Source organism: Neodiprion pinetum, chromosome 2, assembly GCF_021155775.2.
Source record: "Neodiprion pinetum isolate iyNeoPine1 chromosome 2, iyNeoPine1.2, whole genome shotgun sequence".
Classification (NCBI taxonomy): Eukaryota; Metazoa; Arthropoda; class Insecta; order Hymenoptera; family Diprionidae; genus Neodiprion; species Neodiprion pinetum.
In genome coordinates this window covers 7,738,801-7,762,121 of record NC_060233.1, presented here as the reverse complement: position 1 = coordinate 7,762,121, position 23,321 = coordinate 7,738,801, and the positions used below count along the sequence as shown (strand labels likewise).

The following is a 23,321-nucleotide window of genomic DNA, read 5'->3' as shown; positions in this document are numbered from 1 at the left end:
GCATATATTATGGATAATAGTTAGGCATTTCAGTTTTTGCGAAACGGACATTTTTTCGATTACGTACCGCATCGTTGCCTCTCTTTGTATCAAGCCTGGCAATCATGGATGACTGAACAACGGCATGATTTCACGGTTAATTGTCCGCGCGGCTATCGGACCGATCTCCGCAGATCGCGAGATCTCGGCCTCGACATTCGCCGACCGTTTCCATCGAGTTCGTTGCCTTTTAAAACACCGTGCGAGTATGTATATATATATATATATATATATATACACGTATAATCAGTTATAATTCCGACGTCGTCGATCTGTCGGTTTGACGGTCACTCACCGTCACGGGGGAACGGACATACACAATGCGCATGGCAGTATTGAACAATTAAAGGTGGACTGTGAGAAAATTTATTTTTACACAACTCGTGCATGTTTTATTACGCGTTTTTTACGCACGTTTCTTTGACGGTGGAGTGAGTTTGCGAATGCACATGCGCGGAGTACGGAAAAGACCACTTTTAAGTCCTAGGAGTTAAAAGTGGTATTTTCTGCACCGCGCGCAGGGACTGTCGCTACCAAATCTGACATTACGCGACCCTAACCTCAATTTGGTGCTTTGTGAAAACTGCGTATCATACTCTTGTTATATAAAGAATCGTTCGCAACAAGGAGGCAAACTCGATCTTTTCGCCTCGCATGTTATATGCAATATTTTTCTTCGACTCACCCACGACTCGTATTGCAAACTTACGCTCGATTCGAAAGGCCAGAGTTTTCCTCTTTTTTACACAATACACTATCAAACATCATTATAGAATTCCGATTGAACGCGTCGAGCGATATGTAAGTGTAAAGAAAAAATCATCGCCACATTCCACACATATTCCATGAATTGATATAATTTTTCTTCGTTCGTAAAAATTTGGATACCTTTAACTATGCACAGTTGTAAAAGAACTTTGATCGTGTTTCGTAGAAACGTTTCTTTTTTTTTTTTAATCCAAAGTCAGCATCAATTACACGATATCACACAATACAGATTTTCCAACATGTCGAATTCTTATATAAATCGTAATTCGAGCACAGACCGATATAATCGAAAGACTGAATTATTTTAATGCTGTGCGTGTTACCCCAAAAACGTGTTTCCAACATTTCTGCTTAACTCAATTAACCCAGCTTATAATTAAAGATTTAGGTAACGCTCTATATAAATATCGACACGTTGCAATATTCGCGTGCTCCTGATTATAATTACATACAATACCTCGGTGGCGTTTTACATAACGACGCGATTGCGGCATAATAATAGACAGTATAATAAATACGTACATAAGACAGACGCCGCAGACTCTGCATAAATACGTTATACATGTATCCATAAATTGCAAATAGTATAAATACATGTACAATAATAGGCACACAATACACGTGCAGTGGGTTAAATCACGTTTATATGTAAATTAATCAACTCTATGTATACATATTTATTTTATCGTTAATTCCCCGATTCGTTATTTTCTATTATACGCTCGTTAATTGTGTCAAAAATTTATAATCATGATTCCCAATTTGTGTTTCGAATTTCTATTAGGATTTGATTAGGAGTAAGCGAACGTAAGATTGACATACTCGTCATCAAAACTTACACCGATGTCATTTATACAGATAAATCCATCAAAAAAATATATATATATATTTTTTTTTCTGAGCTTAGGTCCATTCTCTATTAAAATCTTTTTTCGCACATTCAGGAAAATATGCAAAAACACTAATGTAGCCATATTTGCCCATTTCGGGGCAAATTGAGTGGGTGGACCAGTCAAATTCCTATTTTACTTTCCCGGAGCTATCTGTTGAAAAAAAATACAGCAGTATTGACTTTTCTTGTTTTCCTTACTATATTCAGGAATATTTGACTGTATTACGAAAATTCACAAATTTAAAGCCGTTTTCTCAAGCCGCAAATATTAACCAAAAATGTTCTTCTTGAGGTGATTTTATTTTTTGGTCAAGATCGAAATTTTCCACTCTAGTCCGTGTCGAAATTCGAAAAACGCGGTGTTTTCGATACATCGTGAGTTTTCTTAACGGCGCGGCGGAACGATCCGTGCGCCTGAAACAGGCAACCGGAATTACAGCTAATGTTTAGTTTGAACACCGTATCCCATTCCAAACGTCAAGCATTATTTGTGATAATAACTTGAATAAAAAATATCAGAAGATTTGTAAAATAATGAAAAATTCAATTCGAACTATCAACTAATATGACGCAATTAAGAGTAGGACGAGTAGTCAACGAATTCAGTTATTCATTGATTCAACGGAGTGTCGCGATGTCGGGACACGTTGCTCCACCCAGTTGTGTGATGTGTAACTCCGGTTGCCTGCCTCAGGCGCACGTATCGTTTCGCTCTTGGAAAATGCTCACGAAATATCGTGATTCGTTGCATTCGTCGCGTTAAAGTTAGTAACGTTTGTGAAAACATTCGTGTTGAAGAAAAAAAAAAAAAAAAAATACGATATTCGTTAAACCGTAATAAAACAAGAGATGTTCATATTTTGAAATCATAATTCCTTCAAAGTTGCTATAAAATTGATAAAAAGTAAATTTTTATTCCAATCTTTCGTAATTGTAATAAATAACAATTAAAAGCCCGTCGTTGATAACCTTTATTGTCATAATTCGCAATTCTTACGTTGTTTTTTTTTTTTTCAATTTCCGTTTCCAGCCCCAGACAGCCCGTTACATCTCAGCAACCGAGCCCACGCCCTGCATTTGCTGAACAGGCCGCAAGCATCGCTGACCGATGCCGATCACGCGGTTAGACTCAGACCTGATTGGGGAAAGGTAATTATACACACCAGTATGTAATTAGATTTACTTTCATTCATCTCACGTTCCCCAAGATGCCTTTGTGCCTGCAGCGATTGTTCGTATAAATATAAACGCTGTGTGCGAAAATAATTCATCTCGGAAAACGATATTCCGAACGGTCGATGAAAATTATTCGTTCGAATGCCGATGTAATAACAGTAAGAAAGTGGGGAACCTTTGAAATTTTGTAAGGATCTTGGGGTAAATTTTTTTTTTTTCATAATTTATCGTATTTTCGTGAGAATAAAAAAAAAAAAAAAAATACGGAAACTCATTGTGCTACGGTTTATTCCAATACGCTATTCGATGAATTTCGTTTTTTACAAATAAAATAAAAAAATAAAGAAAAAAAAAAAACACCGTACACCTCATCGTTTGTACGCTGTAAACGATTTCCTAGCTTTCCAATTTCGAATTTCCACGATTAGGCTGTTTCTTTCGAAAGGAGAGGAAAAAGAGAAAAAGAAATTAAAAACAAGAGGAAAAAAAAAAAAAATATATCGCAGTAATATTATTGCAAATATTGCGTATATATTGGTAATACATAGCAAAAGTATTGCATTGGAAAGCTGTGGATGTCGGGTAGAGGTTGCTTACATACACCTATACATACTGGTATATACTCGCGATATGGCGCAAGATCGTTTATTTTGACATGCCTTCGGCCAGCAATCGAGAATCTCAAACAACGCCGGTGTTTCACTTGAAATGTGTTGCAAACATTCAAGTTACAATGATCGCGCGATGTTGTGCAACTTTGGCATTACATGTATACGTATAGGCGCAATTCCTATATTCCATCCCCCTTTTACGCACATTCATAGGTATACATGTATGCATGTATACTCGTATGTATAACGCCAAAGTGAATATTTATTTGTACATAATGTGCACACAGCCGAAAGTACGACGTTCACGTAACGTCACATTAATAAATAAAGAGATAAAGCGAATTGCGAATTTTTTTAATCATCTCAACATCTCTTCGATCATCACACGTGATCGTGCAAATTTTACAACCGCTTCACGCTCGACGATGAACGAAACACGCGTTGTACGAAACAAATTATCAACGTATTAAGAATTTCGTCTCTTCAAGCACTGTCAAAGAATGTAGTGCGTGGATTAGAGATATGTTTACATTTGAATTCTTACTTCTAATGAGAAGCCACGCAAGACGGGCAAAGCCATCTGTTAAACGATATGCGGATGTGCATATCATTGATTGCGAGACGATAATTGTCGAAGAATGTAAATTCGAAAATTTGGTGATTTCGAAAAATTAACGACGGAGCCAGGAATCGAACCTGACGTCCAGAGATGCTTGACCGGAGCCTTACTCCACCAGACCACCTAGCCGTCCTGACTCTGTTGTCGTTAATTTCTCTCATCGCCGGTGAGTTCGAATTTGTCATCTCTAGACGCCAGGTTCGATTCCTGGCTCCGTCGTTAATTTTTCGAAATCACCAAATTTTCGAATTTACATTCTCCGACAATTATCAACGTATTACAACTACTTGACATCAATGATCGATCGAGTTTGGCACAAATTTTATTCATTGTTTGTCGTAAAGCTGTATAGCTGTACTCTAGAATAATTTTATACGAGTAATCAATTTACTGATGAATAATCTAAATTGCAGGGTCATTACAGACGAGGCGTGGCTCTCTCGTGCCTCGGAAGATACGAGGAAGCGTTTTCCGCACTTTGTACCTGCGTTACCATTGACGGCAATCCTCAGCCAGTACGACAGGAACTGACCAGGGTGAGTCTTCGATAATAATAATTTTATCAAATTTTCGAAATTTTTCCAAACCAAAGAAATGAAAAATTCACGTTAATGAATGACGCGAAGAAGCTACGCGCAAAGTCGTCCGAATTTGTCTTCTGATTTTAAAGAGAAAATTGAATGGAAAACTAGAAAAACGCCTGCAGGAAAGTTTCGATCAGAGAAAATTTGCTGTCCATTTTTTCCTTTTTTTTTTTTTCAAACTAAATTTGTTTAAATAAAAAAAAAGTTCAACCGACTTTATCGATAAGTCGCGGTTTTTGGATTCAATTCTTTGCGTTGCGCGCATTCCGTTCAAACGCCGAAAGGTTTTAAAATTGATTTCGACAACGATGTAGAAAGAAAAAAAGAAAAAAAAAAAAGAAAAGTAAAATAATAATCATAATTTTATCCACGGAATTGAAATCGGTGTCGAACAACGCGCAAGTTTTTATTCGGCGAGCGAAGAAAGAAGATGAATAGAATTATTTAAGAAGAAAAGGATGAAAAAAGAAGCGGGATGTGAGAATGAAACGACTGGCGCAATTGACGTTTTACGAAACTCCGGTTACGGTCTGCCAGCCGTATGCTGGACGTAATTGGATTTTCATTTGCTTCATGTCGGATACGTTGCGTAAGACTCGGCACGGAGTCCGCGTCGCGTGTCACCTAGCAGCAAAGGACTGGGAAGACGAAACTAAACGAAACGTTTTACGTAACGCGGACGAGGAGACTCGCGAATTTGCCCGTGACGCGCTGATATACAAAAACCAGGTCAAACCGTGCGTCACTGTAAACAACGGGAAAATACGGAATCCGAGGGGAAAGATCCCCGCTTTTAGAGGATGTAGAAAAGTTTATCAAATTTTATCAAATAACCAGAGTACAACTTCGATATTTAATTCCTGTTCGATCCGTTCGCTTCAAAATGAAAATATCGACTCAAAACGCCCTTATTTGAGTAAAGAAACACTTTTTGAACGATTTCAATATGTTTTGGACGTGTTTCGGATATCGATTTGTTTTTTTTCTTTTTTCTTCTTCACAATTCCCGTTTTTCACGCAACGTGAGAATAATTCTGTAAAACAAACAGCGGCAATTGATTTGTCAGAAATATTTACCACTACGACGATTCTTTGATACGCAGTTATACATTACAGTGTACAACAAAGCAAATGGGTTAATAAAAACAATGCCGCAATTATAGTGAAAAAAAAAAGAAGGTGGATACAAATTAATGTCAAATGAATTATGTGAATATTGCTCTGATCCGGATTTTCTTTTTCATAAAATTACATACCGTGCGATGATCAAAGATTAAAATACTTGCGAAACTTTATCGATGAGGATATAAATTAGCTCTCATTCGTCGGCAAATCAAGGCTTCAGATTTCAAAAAAATTACTCATTTTCTGAATTGTGTCCTATACATTTATCAAACATGTTACACCGGGGTTTTAATCTTCTTTTTAACTAATCTCGACGATGAAGAAAAGCTTCGTTTTTTTTTTTTCTCACCCTCGATAATGAATGACTCGAAACACTTGTCGAGACAAGAATCGCAAACTCATGAAGTTGAACTAGGAATATATTTCACTTTAAATTAACATTCGACATTTATATAACGAGTATATTCTTCGCCAGTTTAACCGCGTGTATATTAGGAGGTAAAATCGAGTATAAATATTTCATCGACCGTCTCGTCTCGTTTAACCAAAATACCTTGCATAACAAGCGTGAATGATACGAATTTTTGTGCAACCGATGCAAAGTTCGGAACTTTCTGCGTTTTTTTTTTTTTTCATTTCATACCAACAAAAACAAATGTAACGAAATTGATTGAGAAAATTTTTAATCGTTTCACAGCTCCTCCACCGTATGCTGGCGCCAAGTTTGAGGCGACAGAACGTGATATCCTCGAGGGCTCCTTATCATCTTGGCCAGGACATATCGGCCCGCAGCCAGAGGAATAAAAGGCACCAAATGCTGCTTCCGCTGATGAGTCCTATTCAAAATCACCAGAGGGAGGAGGCGTTGAACACTTCTGACTGTGAGGATAACAGCAGCGGCGAGGAGGAAATAACTCAAGTGATTAGACAATTTTTTCTTTATCCATCCTTGTCTCTTCCTTCGCTCGATTTCTTTTTTCTCAAGTTTTATTTTTTATTTTTTCTTTTTATTTCCGTTCCGACGGAAAAGATTTTACGCTCGTTTTTGAATTCTTTCATTTTAATTAACCGTCCGTTCGACGTGGTCTTAAAATTCACAATCGGATCATTTTCTTGTAATATTACTGAAAGATTTCACTGTGCTGTTGAAAATTTTTACGAAAGACATATCGGTTAATATTTCCATTAAAAAACTCGATATAAATTTCAAACTTGTCACGTGTGTCGCATGTGGACGGTGGTAATAATTTTGACATCGACAATTTTAGTTGATTTCTAAAAACATCTTAATATCTAATTCATTCGTTTCTTCGCACTGTGAAAAATTAAAAACTCAAGTACCTAAATCGAGAGCAAACAATTATTTTCACTTCGGAGTACGGAATTAAAAATAATTCCATTCGATAGTTTTCGCGCAATGTTCGGCATCGTTAGCAAGGGCAATTATAATACGTAAACGCATGACACAACTTTGATTGTGTTGCCTAGGTAAATTAAGAATAAACTGACATTCTAACGATAAGTTTAGCAATATTGTACAGATTACATACACACGCAATGATTATAATTATACATCTACGGCAGTAGGCAGGGTTGTAATACAAATGAGGAAACAGTACGTAACGTAGGCACACTTCGATTGAGGTTACCGCATAAGAAATGATTATTATCATTGTTGTTATTATTATTTATACACGCTATAACCGTCGCCGAGTACCGGCTGATAATAATCCGTTTTCCAATTTCTCGTTACAGTCGATATGTCGAAGGCTATTGTTCGCCTCCGATTCTCCGGACAATGGGAAACTCCATGCCATATTGGACAGGGTCTATCAAGAAGTTAGGAAACTCAAAAGTACGTAAGACTCCAACGATACGTGTACGTTAGGGCGTGTCGGAAGATGATGATTTGCGATTTTCCACAAAAAGAAAAAAGTTTGTTTAGGTTAAAAGAAAGATTCCGCGAAGAGATGAGCGTTCTACGTTACGCGGAAGATCGCGCTCGTTTGATTTTTCACTTTTGATCAAACTTTTTTGAAGTTGCGAAGAAAGACGTTGCAGCACTTCAATCAGTATTTCTATACTGACATTTAGGTTCAACCCAAAGATCACGATCCGTAACACGAAGATGTGTCAGCCGGGTATCTTATTCTCCTAAATTGAAAGTTTACATTAAATTATAACCGTTTTATGAGATTTAATTGATAGTGAAAAAGTCGTCGAATACGCTTCTCAAACATCAACCGGAGACTTGACATCACAATTGTGGCTCTCCTTTGTGACGTAAATTGATATTACGATTGACGTAAGCGATAGAAAAGATTTTTTATTCACGATAGTTCATGAATTCAAAATAACGTATAAAAGTGAAAAATCAACTGAGCGCAATCTTCCATATAACGTGGAACGCTGATATTTTGAAAGAATCTTTCTTTTGACCTGAACAAACTTTTTAGGGTGTTCTGTGGTGAAAAATTGCAAATTATTTTTCACCGCAACACCCTTATGCATAGTGTACACCATATTACAAATATAACCCATTATACTCTATTTACGAGGCCAGGATACAAACTTCAAAAAAAAAACTGCACGCTAGTGAAGAAAACTTTAAATTCATATTGAATAAATATTCACTCGAATGATTGATCAATTATTGTAAGAATTACGCTACCTTGGCGATGAAGTAAAAGTTTTAATTGCCATCCGTTAATTAATTTCGCAATGTATATAATTGAAAGGGGAATAAATTATAATATAAGAATAAACGAGTATTGTGCACAGAGATATGGAAAAAAACTTAAAAAAAAATTAAACATCAATTTCAAAAATACAATTTTTTTATTTCAATCACACGTCTCGCTTGTAGCTTCTAAACCAAAAGCTTGCCCACTTTCATCTTACCGGAAAAATTTTCCTTTTCTAACAAATAATTCATGAGAAGAATTTGACGTTTGGGTTAAAAAGCCTCGTGCGTGTATATTTGTAAAATATAATTCGCAAAAGTAATTTTTAATTAAATTTACTCTTCGAATCACAAAAAAAAAAAAAAAAATGTTCAACATTAAACAAATGTTTAAATGGTTATTTCTCTTTCCCGTTCAGTCGATACGAGGCCGGCGGAAATTTTACTACCACCGTTAACGGCGGCTGGTAGCGGGGGCGGCGAATTTGACTGCATCCTCTGCTGCCGGGTGCTTTGGAAACCGGTAACTACGCCCTGCGGTCACACCTACTGCTGGATGTGCCTCGACAGGTGCCTCGATTACTCCTCGGCCTGCCCTCTCTGCATAACATCCCTCGCCGACGTGAGTTGCGATAACGTTTCTCATATTACATGTAATGTACTGTACTACCTTTTCTTGTTTTGTTTTGTTTTTTTTTTTTTTTGTTTTTTTTTTTCACACCGAGCTTAGGCCAGCTTTTTAGGGCCAGAATCACGAAATTTTACACACGTCACACAACGCGGGATGTAACAAAATTCAAATTATCAGGCCTTGCCGATTTTGAAGAATACTATTTTTTTTTTTTTAGTCAATTTTCAGTCACCTTTGTATTTTTTATTTCGACCTAATCCTTTCACCTTCGAGTTTCTCGCATTTCCTGTCGTTTGAAAGATACAAAGTCACGGGCTAGCCTGATTTATGTTTAATTAAAAATTATCCGATCCTTCCGAATATAAGATTCGTTCGAATGACGCAGATCCTCGCCAACTGTAACGGAAGACCAAAAACCCGAAAAAAAAAAACAAAAAATTCATACGATTTATCGAAAAAGAAATGAGTTCTATACATGCATAAATGGTCATCGACAAAAAGTCGTTCTTATTGTTTTGTCCTTCGAGCGAAGACTGAAAATTATGGAAAATTTGTCTAATGTTTTAGAGGAGTGCTTAAAACGGGATGAAAATTGAATCGCTGTAATATGAATATTCTACGTTAAGAATTTGCTGAAGATATAACAATGTTTTTATATATTCCCGGATTTCTTGTTTTTTTTTTTTTTTTTTATTTCCATCACGCTTTAAAGATTTTAGTACATGCTCCAAAGTTTCAATTTTCTTCATCAGAAAATGTCTAAACACATGTTGTTCTTTTTTTTTTTTTTTTATCGAAAATTCCCGAGGATCAATCTTGAAATGAATTTCATATTCAGCGAAAGTTTTCCGGCTCTTTCTTGCAAAGAGAAAGATAAAAAGAAAAGCCGAACACATAAATTATCCGTCAAAATTTTCCAAGACAAAAATTAAATGATAAATTTGATGAACGCGTGTTTCTCGTATGCGGTACAATGTAATATATTATATACAAATTTAAAAGTGTTCTGAAAATTGGAGAATTTTCATACATATAACGGATATCGGTAACGAGCTGCGGGGAACGGTTGAAATTAACTATCATTGATCGAAAATCTAAGTAATTGTTTTTTGCGGCTAATCCCGACGCTTCCTGGTCGGTGCGACTGTCATTAAGTAGAGACGATATTAATTGAAGTACGAGAGAAAGTATAATGCAATAATAACTATTCGCGTATGCAGCATGAAAAACCGCAGGAGCTATTCTAAAGCTGACTTAATACGTTCTGTCGGTTATTATTGTAATTTATCATCATGGTTATATTATTTCTCAGCTGTAGCTTCGAATTGTGAACCGTAAGACGATGATACGCACCGATCATATTTCTCATCCAAAATCATTGTGCAAGAATCATGAATTGTTGATATTTAATATCCGAGTATTTTTAGACGCTGCATTGTTTTTTTTTTTTTTTTTTTTTTTCATCACCTCACCTTATTACTCACGAAAATTTATCAAGAGGTTCGAGATTACACACGCAGGAAAAATATTTTACAATTTGAAAATATGAAAATTTCAGTATAACTTTTATACCTGACAATATTGCACGCAAAATTAACTACATAGCTGGCGGGAGCCAGTATAAATGCAGGTGAAATTTACCGGGGCCTCCAATGTGACGACGAATGTACGAGGTATTTTTACGGTATACGATAGTAGTTCCAAATTCCAACGTTCTTCAAATACGAATCATTTGAAATTTACAAATGTCAATGCAGTTTTATCAAAAGATTTCCATTGACTCGTATTTTGAGAACAGGATTTTTCACTCTACGTTCACTGTATATAATATTACACACACGACAGCAGAGAAAAAAAATGTTTTTCGAACACCGTGATCCTCGTAATTATATCATACCTGAAATAAAATCATTCATGTTTTTTTTTTCTTTCACTCGACTTGAAATGAAATCGAGAAAAGTATTATTCATTCTGTAAAATACGACGGCGCCAACGTACTTTCGTATGAGTATTTAAACCTTTTCTCGATTAACTAATTGTATTAATTATTATTAATTATTAGATAAATTATTAGATACAATAAACAGGTATGACAACTATTTTTTCATGCCAAAGTTAGCCTCGCCTGCAACAAATTGTGATGATTCTCTTACTTTCGAAAAACAAAAGCAAAAAAAAAAAAAAAAAACGTCGAACTATTAATAAAAATTTATTCTCATCTAATCGAGTACAGAGATCGCGTTGATTCCAAAAATTTTTTTTTCACTGTGTCATATGATGTGACATGGATAAAAACTTATAATTATACCCGTAGCTACCTGGCTGGTAGGAAATTTTCTCGCATTTCTCCAGCCTGTGAGATCGAAATGGGGATGAAACGAAAAGAAAAAAAAAAAACGAAAGGGAAAAAAAAATTGCCTGACTCGATGGTTCACGTTCTGCACTTTGCACACATTGTGTTTTTCGATATTGATCAGCGCAGTTGTGTGCTTCATGTGTATGTGTGGGTGTGTGTGTATAAAATTCGTGCCGCAAGCTTCTATCTATCAATCTATATATTTATAAATAAATATATATGTGTGTACATAGATATATATATATTTATGAGAGAGAATTATTCTATACAAAGAACGAATTTCTGATGTTTCCAGTACTTGGCGAGCAGTCAAAAAACCGTAACCGACTTCGTCGAAAGGGCGCTGAAAATCGTAACGCCCTGCGAATACGCGGCAAGGGCGACTAATGACAGGGCGGAATTGGTCAAGGGTTTGGGTTCCGGTCTCGGAAGCGAGGAGATCGCTGTCTTTATATGCACCACGGCTTTTCCATGCGTCGCATGTCCGCTATTCGTCTACGAACCGAGATACAGGCTGATGGTTCGACGATGTCTCGAAAGCGGTATCGGACAATTCGGAATCGCCGCTTGTCTGAACAGAGATGAGACGGGGACTAAAAAGTGAGTAGATTCGATTTTCCCAAATATTTTAATTTACGTGCTTGTTGCGAGAAATCGAATTGGGTATATTTTAAAAAACAAAAAAAAAAAGAAAATGCAAACTCGCATTCAATTCCAATTTTACCAATTTTTAATTACTTCTTTCTTCGTTAGTTTCGGAGAGAAAAGCTTGCCCATTTTCATCTCGTTCTCCAAGTTTTCGTTTTTTGACAAAGTATTCGTGAAACGAATTTCAAGCCAATCAATTCCGGCTATTTGTTCGATAATTGGGTTTTCGTTTTTGTTTTTTTTTTTTTTTAGAATTCTTCACGAAAAATTGCGCATGTTTTATTGAAAAAATTTAGTGTACTCGGCAAAAAATCTATTTACAACTTTTTTTTTTTTGAGTTACGGTGAGAATGAGATGAAACTACGTACAATCGATTTTTTTTTTTTCGGAAAACATTCAACAAGTACTTCCTTGTCTTCGATTCAACGCGCGTTTCTTGAAATGATAAAAAATCACATTTTTTTCCAATTACACTCGATTTCTTCAATAAAACTTGCGTATTTTTTTACGATGTATTCAAATCTGCAATAAAAAATGGACGTTCCCGTTTTCAAATTTTAAACCTACTATCCCTCCCTCCCTCAGAGTTTGGAATGAAATCGGGTCTAATTTTACGCAGTCAGTTTTTCCCCTTCGAGATCGAAAAGTTGTTATTCCGGACGTTTTTTTTCTACGATGCGTATTTCTTGAGACATTTCGATGTCTCGCAATGAAAAAAAAAAAAAAAAAAAAAAAAAAAAAAACACCCAGTACACAAGCTTCGTTTTTTCCAATCCAACGTAAGAAACCTAAATCGAAATATTTCCTCCGTTTTCAATCATCCGTTTCACCTTTCAGGTACGCCGAGTACGGCACGATGCTGGAAATCAGGGACCGCGTCCTCCTCAAGGATGGCTGCAGCATTTTGAGCACGACGGGTGGCAGAAGGTTCAGGGTACTTGGCGGGGATGAAAAAGACGGATACGACACTGCTCAGGTCGAATTCCTGAGGGATTCGTTCGTTCAGCCCGATCAGCTGTCCGGTCTTCTTGAACTCCACGATAAGGTAATGCTCAAAAAAAAATACCTTCAACAAGTTTCATTTTTTTTCTCTTACGTATCGTCGAATACATCGCTGTGCTTTTATTTTTTCCACGTAAAAAATGTATGCGCGGTGATTTGTCTACTTTAAATTGTTCTTGTTGCTTTTTTTTTTTTTTTTTTTATCGCAATTCGACAAGGACCGAAATGCACTTTCTATTCTCGGGGATGAAAAAGTTGAAAAAAATAAAAAAAAAAAACCACAGATGCGTGGACGATATAATTTTGAGAGAGAAATTAATTACGACATCAATTTGACACAGTCATGATCTAGTTGTCTCCTTACAAATATTTTGACGAATTTCTTCATATTTCCAATTTTCAACATTGTTTCCGGAAGTCTTCTACAAAATCTCGGATGTGTGATTATATTTTCGAAAACATAAAAAAAAAAAAAAGAAACAAATTTACAAAAAAAGAAACTAATTTTCATTTTCCACCTAGAACTGTACTTTTCGATTGTGGTAAAAAATGAAAATAGTCAAGGACTGAGCGGTAACCGGAACTAAAAATATCCCTGAGTGCGCACACGCGTTAAAGATATACTTGGACAAAAATCCAATTAAACCACGATTTGTCCGTTTCAGGTTCGGTCGAAGGGTCGAAGGTGGTGGTCAACGGTCGCGCCCTCCCAGCAGGACGAAATCCAGCGTGTATTCGGAAGGATGCCGGAAACGGAGGATGACTGGCCCCGTCTTCCGGACGGGCCGTCCTGGACCTGGTGGCTCCTGGCGATCCTGCCTCTGGGCCCCCAGCTCCAGGCCGGTATCCTGGGAACTACGAGTCTTGAAAAGCGTCTGCGTGCGATCGAGAAGACCCTCGACCACATGGAGCAGTGGCAATTGACCGACGCCGCTCAGCCCTCCGGGGAAGCTGAAACACCCGCCAGCATTTGCAGGGACGAGGACGCCGTTATGGACGAAGTTTCCGTCGTGCAGGACTCCTAGGACTGCCTTAAATCGGCCAAACAACAACAATAATACCAACAATCTGCAGCTGAACCCGCTCATCTTTGGGGGATTCGAACGTCGCGAAAATGCATTTAAGGTGCACAAGATAAAAAAAAAAAAAAAAGAAAAAAAACCAAGAGAAAAATTGGACCCCTCGTAATTTTTGCCAATTAATCGATCGATCGAGCGTTTCGCTGTTGTTTGTTTTTTATTATTATTATTTTTTTTTGTTTTTTCTCAATCAGAAATCCGTCAATCGCAAATCCCCGATATTTCTTTGAATAGTTTTCGTTAATTTCTACCGTCTCATTCTTCAAGACCGCAACACTGTACTGCTCTTACATTTGAAACGAGGAAGATTGATTGCGGGATAAATTAATTATTATATAATATATACATGTAACGCGTATACAATATATCTGTGTATACGATATGTGTATGGTGGATATGAATGTCGTAAATGTTTTTGCACGCCAATCACTACGTTTACGCGCCGCGCGTCACGTGCTACGTAGCTACGTGTCGTCGCAACTTTCATTCAATTTGCCAAGATTCAAAACGGATCGTATCTTTACGTGTAAAGGAGCCGGTGAAAATCGTTTATGCTCGAAATCGAGTAAGACGAGTAAATTATCCAAATATTGTGCACGTAAGCGTAGTAAATGTAACAACGATGACAATGATAACGATAATGATAACGATAAAAAAAAAAGTATTGATAATTCAAGTTTCGAATTTCGTTCGCAACTCAACTTTATTGTCAATTTTATTATGCGGCGTGAGAAAAGCATAAGGTGCGTGATACGAGAATGTAGAAACCAAGTACATTTCTAAAATATTATGATAAGGGTATTTTGTAACGTTGAATACACTTTGTTTCGCATGTGATATTGGTGAAAAAAGGATGAAAATGGTGTGCAAAAGAAATTGATGAGAAATGGGAGATGGTACGGAGCGCGTGGCACGGGCTGAAATTAAATACAATATCATACGGATACGTAATGTAATAATATTGTCCGAGATGCAGATAGAACGAACATTCACTTGTCGACACAGTTGAAATGCAACACAGTGTTAAAGATTCTGCGTAACGCCATTTCCAAATATAATTAGGTATACTTTATACTAAAACGAGATTCGATAATATTCAAATGTTTATTTTTTACTTTATATACCGCATATCTTAACTTTTTTTTTCGGAGTAATCGGAAAATCCTATTTCTTTACATTATATATCTATGCATTAATAACTATTATTATTATATATATATACACTAGGGTGCTTCGTTTGAGACGACTATTTTTTTTCTTTTTCACTCCATAGACGAAATATCACTCTGAACATATAAAAAAAAATTCCCACCAAAGCCTAGCTCTTAATTTTAATTTTAAGTACTCGCTAAATGAATTTAAAGTTTTCCCATTTAATTAACACGTAGAAATAATTTTTTTTTTGTCAATTATCTGTAGCATCGCGAGTTTTCATACTATTTAATTGACCATGGCCGGAAGTTTTAGAGGGATCCTTCCTCTTCAAAAGTTCCTACAGCTGATTTAGAATGTATGAAGTATCTCGCCAGTAAAAAATTGTAAAGTTGATTTTTGCTAAAAAATTGTGGTTTTTTTCATTTTTCTCCTAAACTACTAACTTTACAGCAAAATTTTATGTACATTGTACATGGAAGAATTGAAAGTTTTGAGTTCGATTCCCCGATGCCTCACTTGTTTTTTTTTTTTTTTTTAATTGATTAATCACAATAAATAGCTAGATTGGAAAAATTTTATCGAGAATATTAAAATCATTAAATGTTAATGTAAATAATATAAAAAAGTGCTCAATAAAACAGTTGGAGGACAAACCTATGTTCTCTGGTTGAGAGTAGCAGTAATTGGCGAAGACATTTGATGATTAAGATACATTACAATCACGTCTATTTTATTACATTTATAACAATTTGGGTATAAAAATTGTCAAATATGCGGATAAAATAGTGATATTTATAGTTTTCTTATTATTTAATTTTATATTGGAAACTATCAGTTCTACAGTTTCAGCTGATGAAACTTTTTTGTAGGAAATTAAATTCTCTACAAAAAAGTTCCTTCACAATTTTGCTGTAAAGTTAGTAGTTTAGGAGAAAAATGAAAAAAACCATAATTTTTTACTGGCGAGATACTTCATACGTTCTAAATCAGCTGTAGGGACTTTTAAAGAGGAAGGATCCCTCTAAAACTTCCGGCCATGGTCAATTAAATAGTATGAAAACTCGCAATGCTATAGATAATTGACAAAAAAAAATTATTTCTACGTGTTAATTAAATGGGAAAATTTCAAATTCATCTAGCGAGTACTTAAAATTAAAATTAAGAGCTGGTGGAAATTTTTTTTTATATGTTTAGAGTGATATTTCGTCTATGGAGTGAAAAAAAAATAAAAATAGTCGTCTCAAACGAAGCACCCTAATATACACATACATATACATATATATGTGACATACGCATAGACGTGTATGTGAAGAAAATTCAATTGAATGGAAGAAATTTTTTTAATACAAATACAAGATACATATATACATGTCAAAATATATTCATATGTATACATGCAGTATATCTTAATTGTTTATTCCATTGCGTATATAAGACTTTCAGATACACACTATTGTATTGTTACATATAGATAGAAGATAGTAATTTATTTTCGCACAGTTGTAAAAATCATTCAAACCTTGTTACGAATAATATGAATAACGATACAAGGAGAGCATAGGAAAAAAAAAAAAAAAACCAAGTTACAGTCCAACCTCGAAATGGTTCCGTCAGTCGAGATGTTATCTTTTCACGCGTATTTCCAAACACAAGTGCAAAATTAATGATAAATTTTCATCGAGTTAAACATATGAAATTCTGTATCTTCCGTTTCAATCAAAATTTTAATATTCAGCATATGTTCAACACGCGTGAAAATATCTGAGTACATATTCCAAAAGATGAATTGTTTCAGTGTCCAATATAGCGCACAATGTGTATCTGAATCTTAATTTTCTAAATACATACGTATGAAAATCGTCCTCCTCGCACATTACTAAAAATCTTGATGTTGTATTATAAAATGTTCGGATAGAAAGTTAAAACGATTGGTATCGTCACGGTTCTGATTTTTTTCAACGTCAACATTTGTATGGCATTTGGTGCGAAAATCAACGTACAGACTTTGAAGTTTCGCTGATTCGGATCCTGGCGAACCTTCATCCGGTACATTTTGTAATTGAAAATAGATATCATGAGAGAATATTCTGCGTGACTGCGTGAGCGGTCGGAACTATTGAGAGGTAAGTGCAAAAGTCTTTGGGATACCGGTTTGTAGAAAAACTCGTCCCCTGACTGTAACGCGATTCGTCGTGAAAATGAGATGGAGAAAAAATCGCGAGTTAAGCATATCAACCATGCAATCATCAAATAATATAACGAGTATATTTATAAAATGAAAACAAAATAACTGTCATGCGTATAAATGTACATAAATATATATGAATAATAACTGTCATCCAATATTTCTATTTCTAATTTAAAACAAATATATGTATATTTGTTTTAATAAAATATACATCTTATTACTGATACTGATATTGACGATAATATTAACAGTAATAAATAAGTGAGTAATTACAACACTTGTTACGTTATTAATTATAAAATTTTCAACTTTTTTCAATTTTTACTATGTGTGTATACGTATATTACGTATTTGTACTGTAAAATGTTATTTATACATTTACTCAGCTCCGTAATATTATTATCTCTTCTACTTGCGCTGTATAGATTTTTATGAAGAAAGAAATGATAATCATGATAATAGTGACAAAAAATAATAATCTTAATCTATTAATCATGCAATATCATATTACTCTATAGCCCTCATACATGTTGTATGTATATCTTTTCTGCATATTCTCCAATCAATGAGAAGCTATATATATATATATATATATCTCATATATATATATATATATATATATATATGCATGCAATATACATACGTGTTACGTATACCTAATTAAAATTTCCATTTTTACTTCAACGACATTTCTACAATTATTATTATCGATATTATTATAATATTTATGTAAATCTGTTCATATCGGATTATTATGTTGTAATAAAACTACAAAATGAATCTATATGAGTGAAAGAAAAGAAATGAAAATTACTATTCAATAATATCCGACAACTTCGTCCTTCTTATTTTATGCGCACAGGTATGAATGAATACCGTTAATTGTAAATGAACGTCGATATGACTTTGAAAAAATATGACAGATGTATATCCAAAGCTGGCGAGAATTTATAACCATGCAGACTTTGAATTCGGAACCGATCGTTGAATATTTGGAGAAATACGCTGTCGCGCCGTCGCCGAGCAGGGATTATTACGGGATTAAAGTTTTAAAGGATCAGGTGACCGACGAAAATCTGAAATATCAATTCACCGATCGTTCGAAGATCGAGTCAACGAATAACCTAGCTTTCGAATACAATCATGTATCTTTAGTAAATTAACCATCGAATATCGCCAAGGTGAAACTCTACATTTGGAAGATATCCCACGGTCCTCACAAAAATCCGATCCACCGAGTGGCGAAATTTTGCGATTTCAATCGCGACAAGACGATGCAAAATGACATACAACGGATATTCGGTACACACGGAAATTATACGTCACGGGATTTGGTTTACGTATTTGCTCCAACGATCGTGATCGGTCTGATCGGTTATTGACTCGCAGGTGATCGTCTGCTTCAACACCTGAGGGATATCGTTCAGGGTAAAGAAGGATCTCTGCTAACGCTGCCGAAGAATTTGATCAAGAAAATCACCGTATATTTGGGACTCAAGGACGTTTTAAACTTGGCCAAGGTTTCGAGGATGGCTAACGAGGTGAAGAATGATTTTATTTTATTTTTCTTATTTATAACAAAAATAATTAATTATGAAAAAGTTGAATTTTGGAGTTCCTACATTCCAATTTAATTATATTCGTTTTTCTTTTTTCTTTTTTTTTTTTTCTACAACCAACAAATGAATTCAATTAAAAAAAATCATTCGCTCACCGAGCTTCTGAATTCCGTACAAGTTATTTAACCGAATTGGATAAAATCTGATTCTAAGACAAAGTCTTCTGTTAAAAAACTGTGAATATATATCGTCTACTCTTATGTTTGTATAAAATTTTCAGTACGCGTTTGTTCGTTTAAAAATTTTTCCAGTATTATTCCGTAATCTTCGATAATTTTTCAACTCGAAAGACTAAAGTAACTTTTTTGATTCAGGTGAAATCGAATCGTAGGAATCGATTATTGCGATACGAAAGTTCCAAGCCCTCAGATACTTTACAGTTTTTAATGATTTCCCAACGCTGCAAGCTTTGTTATTTCAATTGCAAATCTACTCATATCAACGACTTCATTTAAGTGATTCGTAAAATCATTGACTCAACACCATCGATACATACACGTATTGAATTGAAACTTTCAATCGTATTTGATCATATTTTCGAAAGGTATATATTTCAGTCAGTCAGTGAGGTTGCATTATTGGCAAAAGAATGAATTAACGATTTCGAAGATATTTCATCGTACAACATCTTGGATCAAATCAGATTATTTTGTATCTCCCTCATACACTGAGAGAGATTTTCTAACTCGTATGGCGGGAACTGGCGGTGAAAAATAAAAAATAAATAAAATAAATCATCACACTTCCGAGGCCTGAGATATCATCATTCGCAAGAGTTCAACAGAGTCATTACAATAAGCCGAATTCTGATATCTGCCTTTTATGACGCTATAAATTCACACATTAGGTATTCGACGGGGATGGAGTCTGGGAAGTTTTGTACAAACGGCACAAAATGGGCCTTGTCTGCAGGGACGAGAGGGAACAGGGTTCGTCTCACGGTTGGAAGAAACTTTTCAAAGAACGGCAGCTGCACAAACCTGCGAGGGATCGAAAGGTAAAAAGTTTGTTCAACAAATTGCTTTGTTCAATTATTCAAATACGATACCGGCTATTCGCTGTTTCAGCGGGTTTCGAGTCGATCGTGCGGTATAAATCACGAATACTTGTTGAAATCGGTGATTGGAATAAGTCAGAAGTGCCTTTTTTTAGGTTCCATAGGTTTTACGATTTTCAATTAATGTAGCGGAATTTTGTTGAATTTTTTCGTCTCGCATACTTTGATACGAACAATTTTCACGTTTCGTTGGCAGGATTTATAATCTATGATTTTGGTTGACGAGATTGATCCAGAGTAAATCATCGAGAAATGGAGCATCGAACTTATCGTGAGAAAACAAAGGCTACGAATAGTGTTTGGAAAAGTGTTAATGCCGTTATTTTGTTTATAGATCTATAATTTGCGTTATTTATTTGACGTCGACGTAATAAGCATAACTTCAAAACGATACTCGCGCTCGATAAATTTCCTAATCTTTCTTGAAAATCATACAACCGTTTACTTTTATTCTTATTCCCCATTTTCGAAATTTCTCAAGTTTCAAATTTTTGTTTGATTCAATCCAGTTAAATTTGATCAGCTCCAATTATTTTTCCAACAACTTTAACGTACGAAATCTGTTTTTTCACATTGTACTTCTTTTGAACCTTCCCAAAATTACTTGGACGTATAATTTACGTGAACGAGCGTCAATCTTGAATTGATAGATCATTCGCATCTGTATAATTTATCTATACGACCGTTTTTTGTATGTTTCAGTTAAAAAAACCTTGCAGCGATCATCGCCTCCTCAGCCAACCAATTGGGGCAAAGTTGACGAGGCCTTCGACAGTTGGAGTTGATTTACCGTTGAAAAATAGAACGGCATCAGCATCGGACGTAAAATTGTTTCGCCGAAAAAGAATAACAAACGACAATCCAAAATCGGCTGAGCGCAGGTCAGAGATCGATTATCAAAATTCCGGGATAAATATCGGCCGAGAAGAAAGCGCAAGAATTGCAAAATCCGACTTGAAAACATTCGAAGATCCAGGCGGTTCACTGCCGGTAAAAAAAATGGTGAAAAAATCCACCCCGCGTGAAAAAGCTCGCACTTTGAAGATCGCACCGATCAATGAAAACTATGAAAAAACTTCGGCGAAGATGCAGGAAAATATCGAGAGGAGGTCGAAAATTTCTCTCCATGGAGCGAAGAAAATTCAATCAATTAAGCCGGCACAAAAGATCTCCGAGATGAATGCGAAGCAGAAAACTGATAAAATTAGCCGGCGCGAAATTTCTGTAAAAAAGAATTATTCGGGAGTTCGTTTAGACGCGAAGGACGATTTCGGACTTGACGATCTGATAAGAGCGTCTATAACGGACAAGTCTCTCAGCTGTGAGAGAATTTTACGCTCGAGCAGAGAGGATAAATCGAATAACAATCATGTAACGTGTGCCGCGGTGATTCGCCGGAAATTTCCAACCCCTGAAAAGCCAGAAACAGCGGCTGGCGAAGGGATGAAAAATACGCCCAGAGAAACGAAAACTGTTAGAAAACGGCGCGAATCAGTGAGAAAATTTTTGCCGAAAGGCGATTGTGAAGAGAGAAAATTTTCAGGAAAAATCGAAACAAGGATAAAATCTGTCTCGACGAAGGAGAAAATTATCCCGGATATAATAACAAGGAATAAAGGTCGAGATTTGGAACGGATCGCAAAGAGTTGCGAGAAATTTGATCCCAGATTAATTAATCGCGCCGTCGAATCGACGATGCTGAGAAAATCCAAGAATGTAAAACGTGCGGCTGTTTAAAAATGCGACGACACGTCCAGATCGGAATTATTTGCGAAGCGAATTTGTTGAGCTAAATATTGATTCTGATTTTGGATATTTGTTTACAGTTACAAAGAGCGGAAGAAAGCTAGAACGATTCGTCAAATTTTTATGCAATTAATCGAAGTTCGTAATTACACATTATATACGTTAACGTGTAACAAATACATCCAAGATCACTTTTTTTTCCGCGTTGTTAAAATCGTTCAAGTCCTTTTCATGATCCGTAAAAATGCAATTGTGGATATGACAAGCTGATAAATTTTACTAATTCTTTTGTCTTATATATAAATTTTATTGGCGAAAAATACTGTTTTATCTTTTAATGAACCGTATAATTCGTTGCTTCAATTTTTGTTTAGTCCAGAAGAGAAAAAGCGTCGTCCAATTTTTATTTTCAAATGTCAAGATCCAATTTTACGAGCTGACGTATTTTTTTAACCGTCGAAATAGGATGTTGATTGATTGACGGATAATTACAATCCGCTTTTCAATTTCAGTTTGCATCGGGAGAATCTCCGATTCGATGCTTGAAAAAGCTTCCCTTATGTTATATGACGCATTCGTATAAATGTAGCGAAGAAATTCAAGGTCTCTTTTCACGTGCATTGCACGTGACTTGCGGTTAAGCGTACAACGACGCAATTGCGTTTCATTCGTCAAAATGGATTTACGTTACAACGGATCTTCCTCACACGTGGATAGATAATCAAGCTGCAGGCATGATCAGTATCGTTCGGCCAACCTTCTCCACTTTTCCCTTACCATTATAAGTTCAGAATTAAACTCTGACAAGTGTCCGTAATATTAAAAAAAAATATCAACGAGTAGTGCCTGAACTTTATTGTAGGGTACGTTGAAGCTTTATTTGACAGTTGATAAAAATATATTTGAAAAAATGAATAATTGACCGCGTAAATTCTGCGACGACTTGCAGCTATTATTATTATATCAGTTTCCACTCTCTGCCGTTTGACAAATATCGAATTATAGACAAAATTTGTACGGAATTTTTCCACAATGTTGAGGAAAATTTTCGACGTGTACTTACAGCCCGATTTTAAGTTTCTCATCATTTTTCCATCATTTTGCGACTCGAACCAGAAAAATAACTTGGCTGATTCGAATGAAATCGGAAAGAAAAATTAAATCTGAGATAAATTGTTACATCCAGCGCGATACGAAACTTATCAACTCTCATAGATTTTACAGTTTAAAGAATTTCCCTGCGGTGAAAGAATTTGAGTTGTACAAATCGATCATTGACTGTAATACAGTGAAATATTATCCCCCTGGATACCTTTAGAATATATTTGAAAAAAAAAAAAAA

The 23,321-nt window shown here is 35.5% G+C and overlaps 1 protein-coding gene across 1 annotated transcript in view; it reads left to right on the top strand.

Annotated features, from left to right (window-relative positions):
- The window catches only part of LOC124213165 (LON peptidase N-terminal domain and RING finger protein 3), a 49,354-nt gene extending 31,642 nt beyond the window's left edge, over positions 1 to 17,712 (top strand). The window contains exons 2-9 of the mRNA XM_046614154.2: positions 2,730 to 2,848; positions 4,519 to 4,641; positions 6,512 to 6,733; positions 7,570 to 7,669; positions 8,917 to 9,119; positions 11,780 to 12,084; positions 12,971 to 13,178; positions 13,801 to 17,712. Coding sequence (XP_046470110.1) covers positions 2,730 to 2,848; positions 4,519 to 4,641; positions 6,512 to 6,733; positions 7,570 to 7,669; positions 8,917 to 9,119; positions 11,780 to 12,084; positions 12,971 to 13,178; positions 13,801 to 14,160 — 1,640 coding nt within the window. The 3' untranslated portion in view covers positions 14,161 to 17,712. The remainder of the gene's footprint in view (positions 1 to 2,729; positions 2,849 to 4,518; positions 4,642 to 6,511; positions 6,734 to 7,569; positions 7,670 to 8,916; positions 9,120 to 11,779; positions 12,085 to 12,970; positions 13,179 to 13,800) is intronic.
- Positions 17,713 to 23,321: the final 5,609 nt, after the last annotated feature.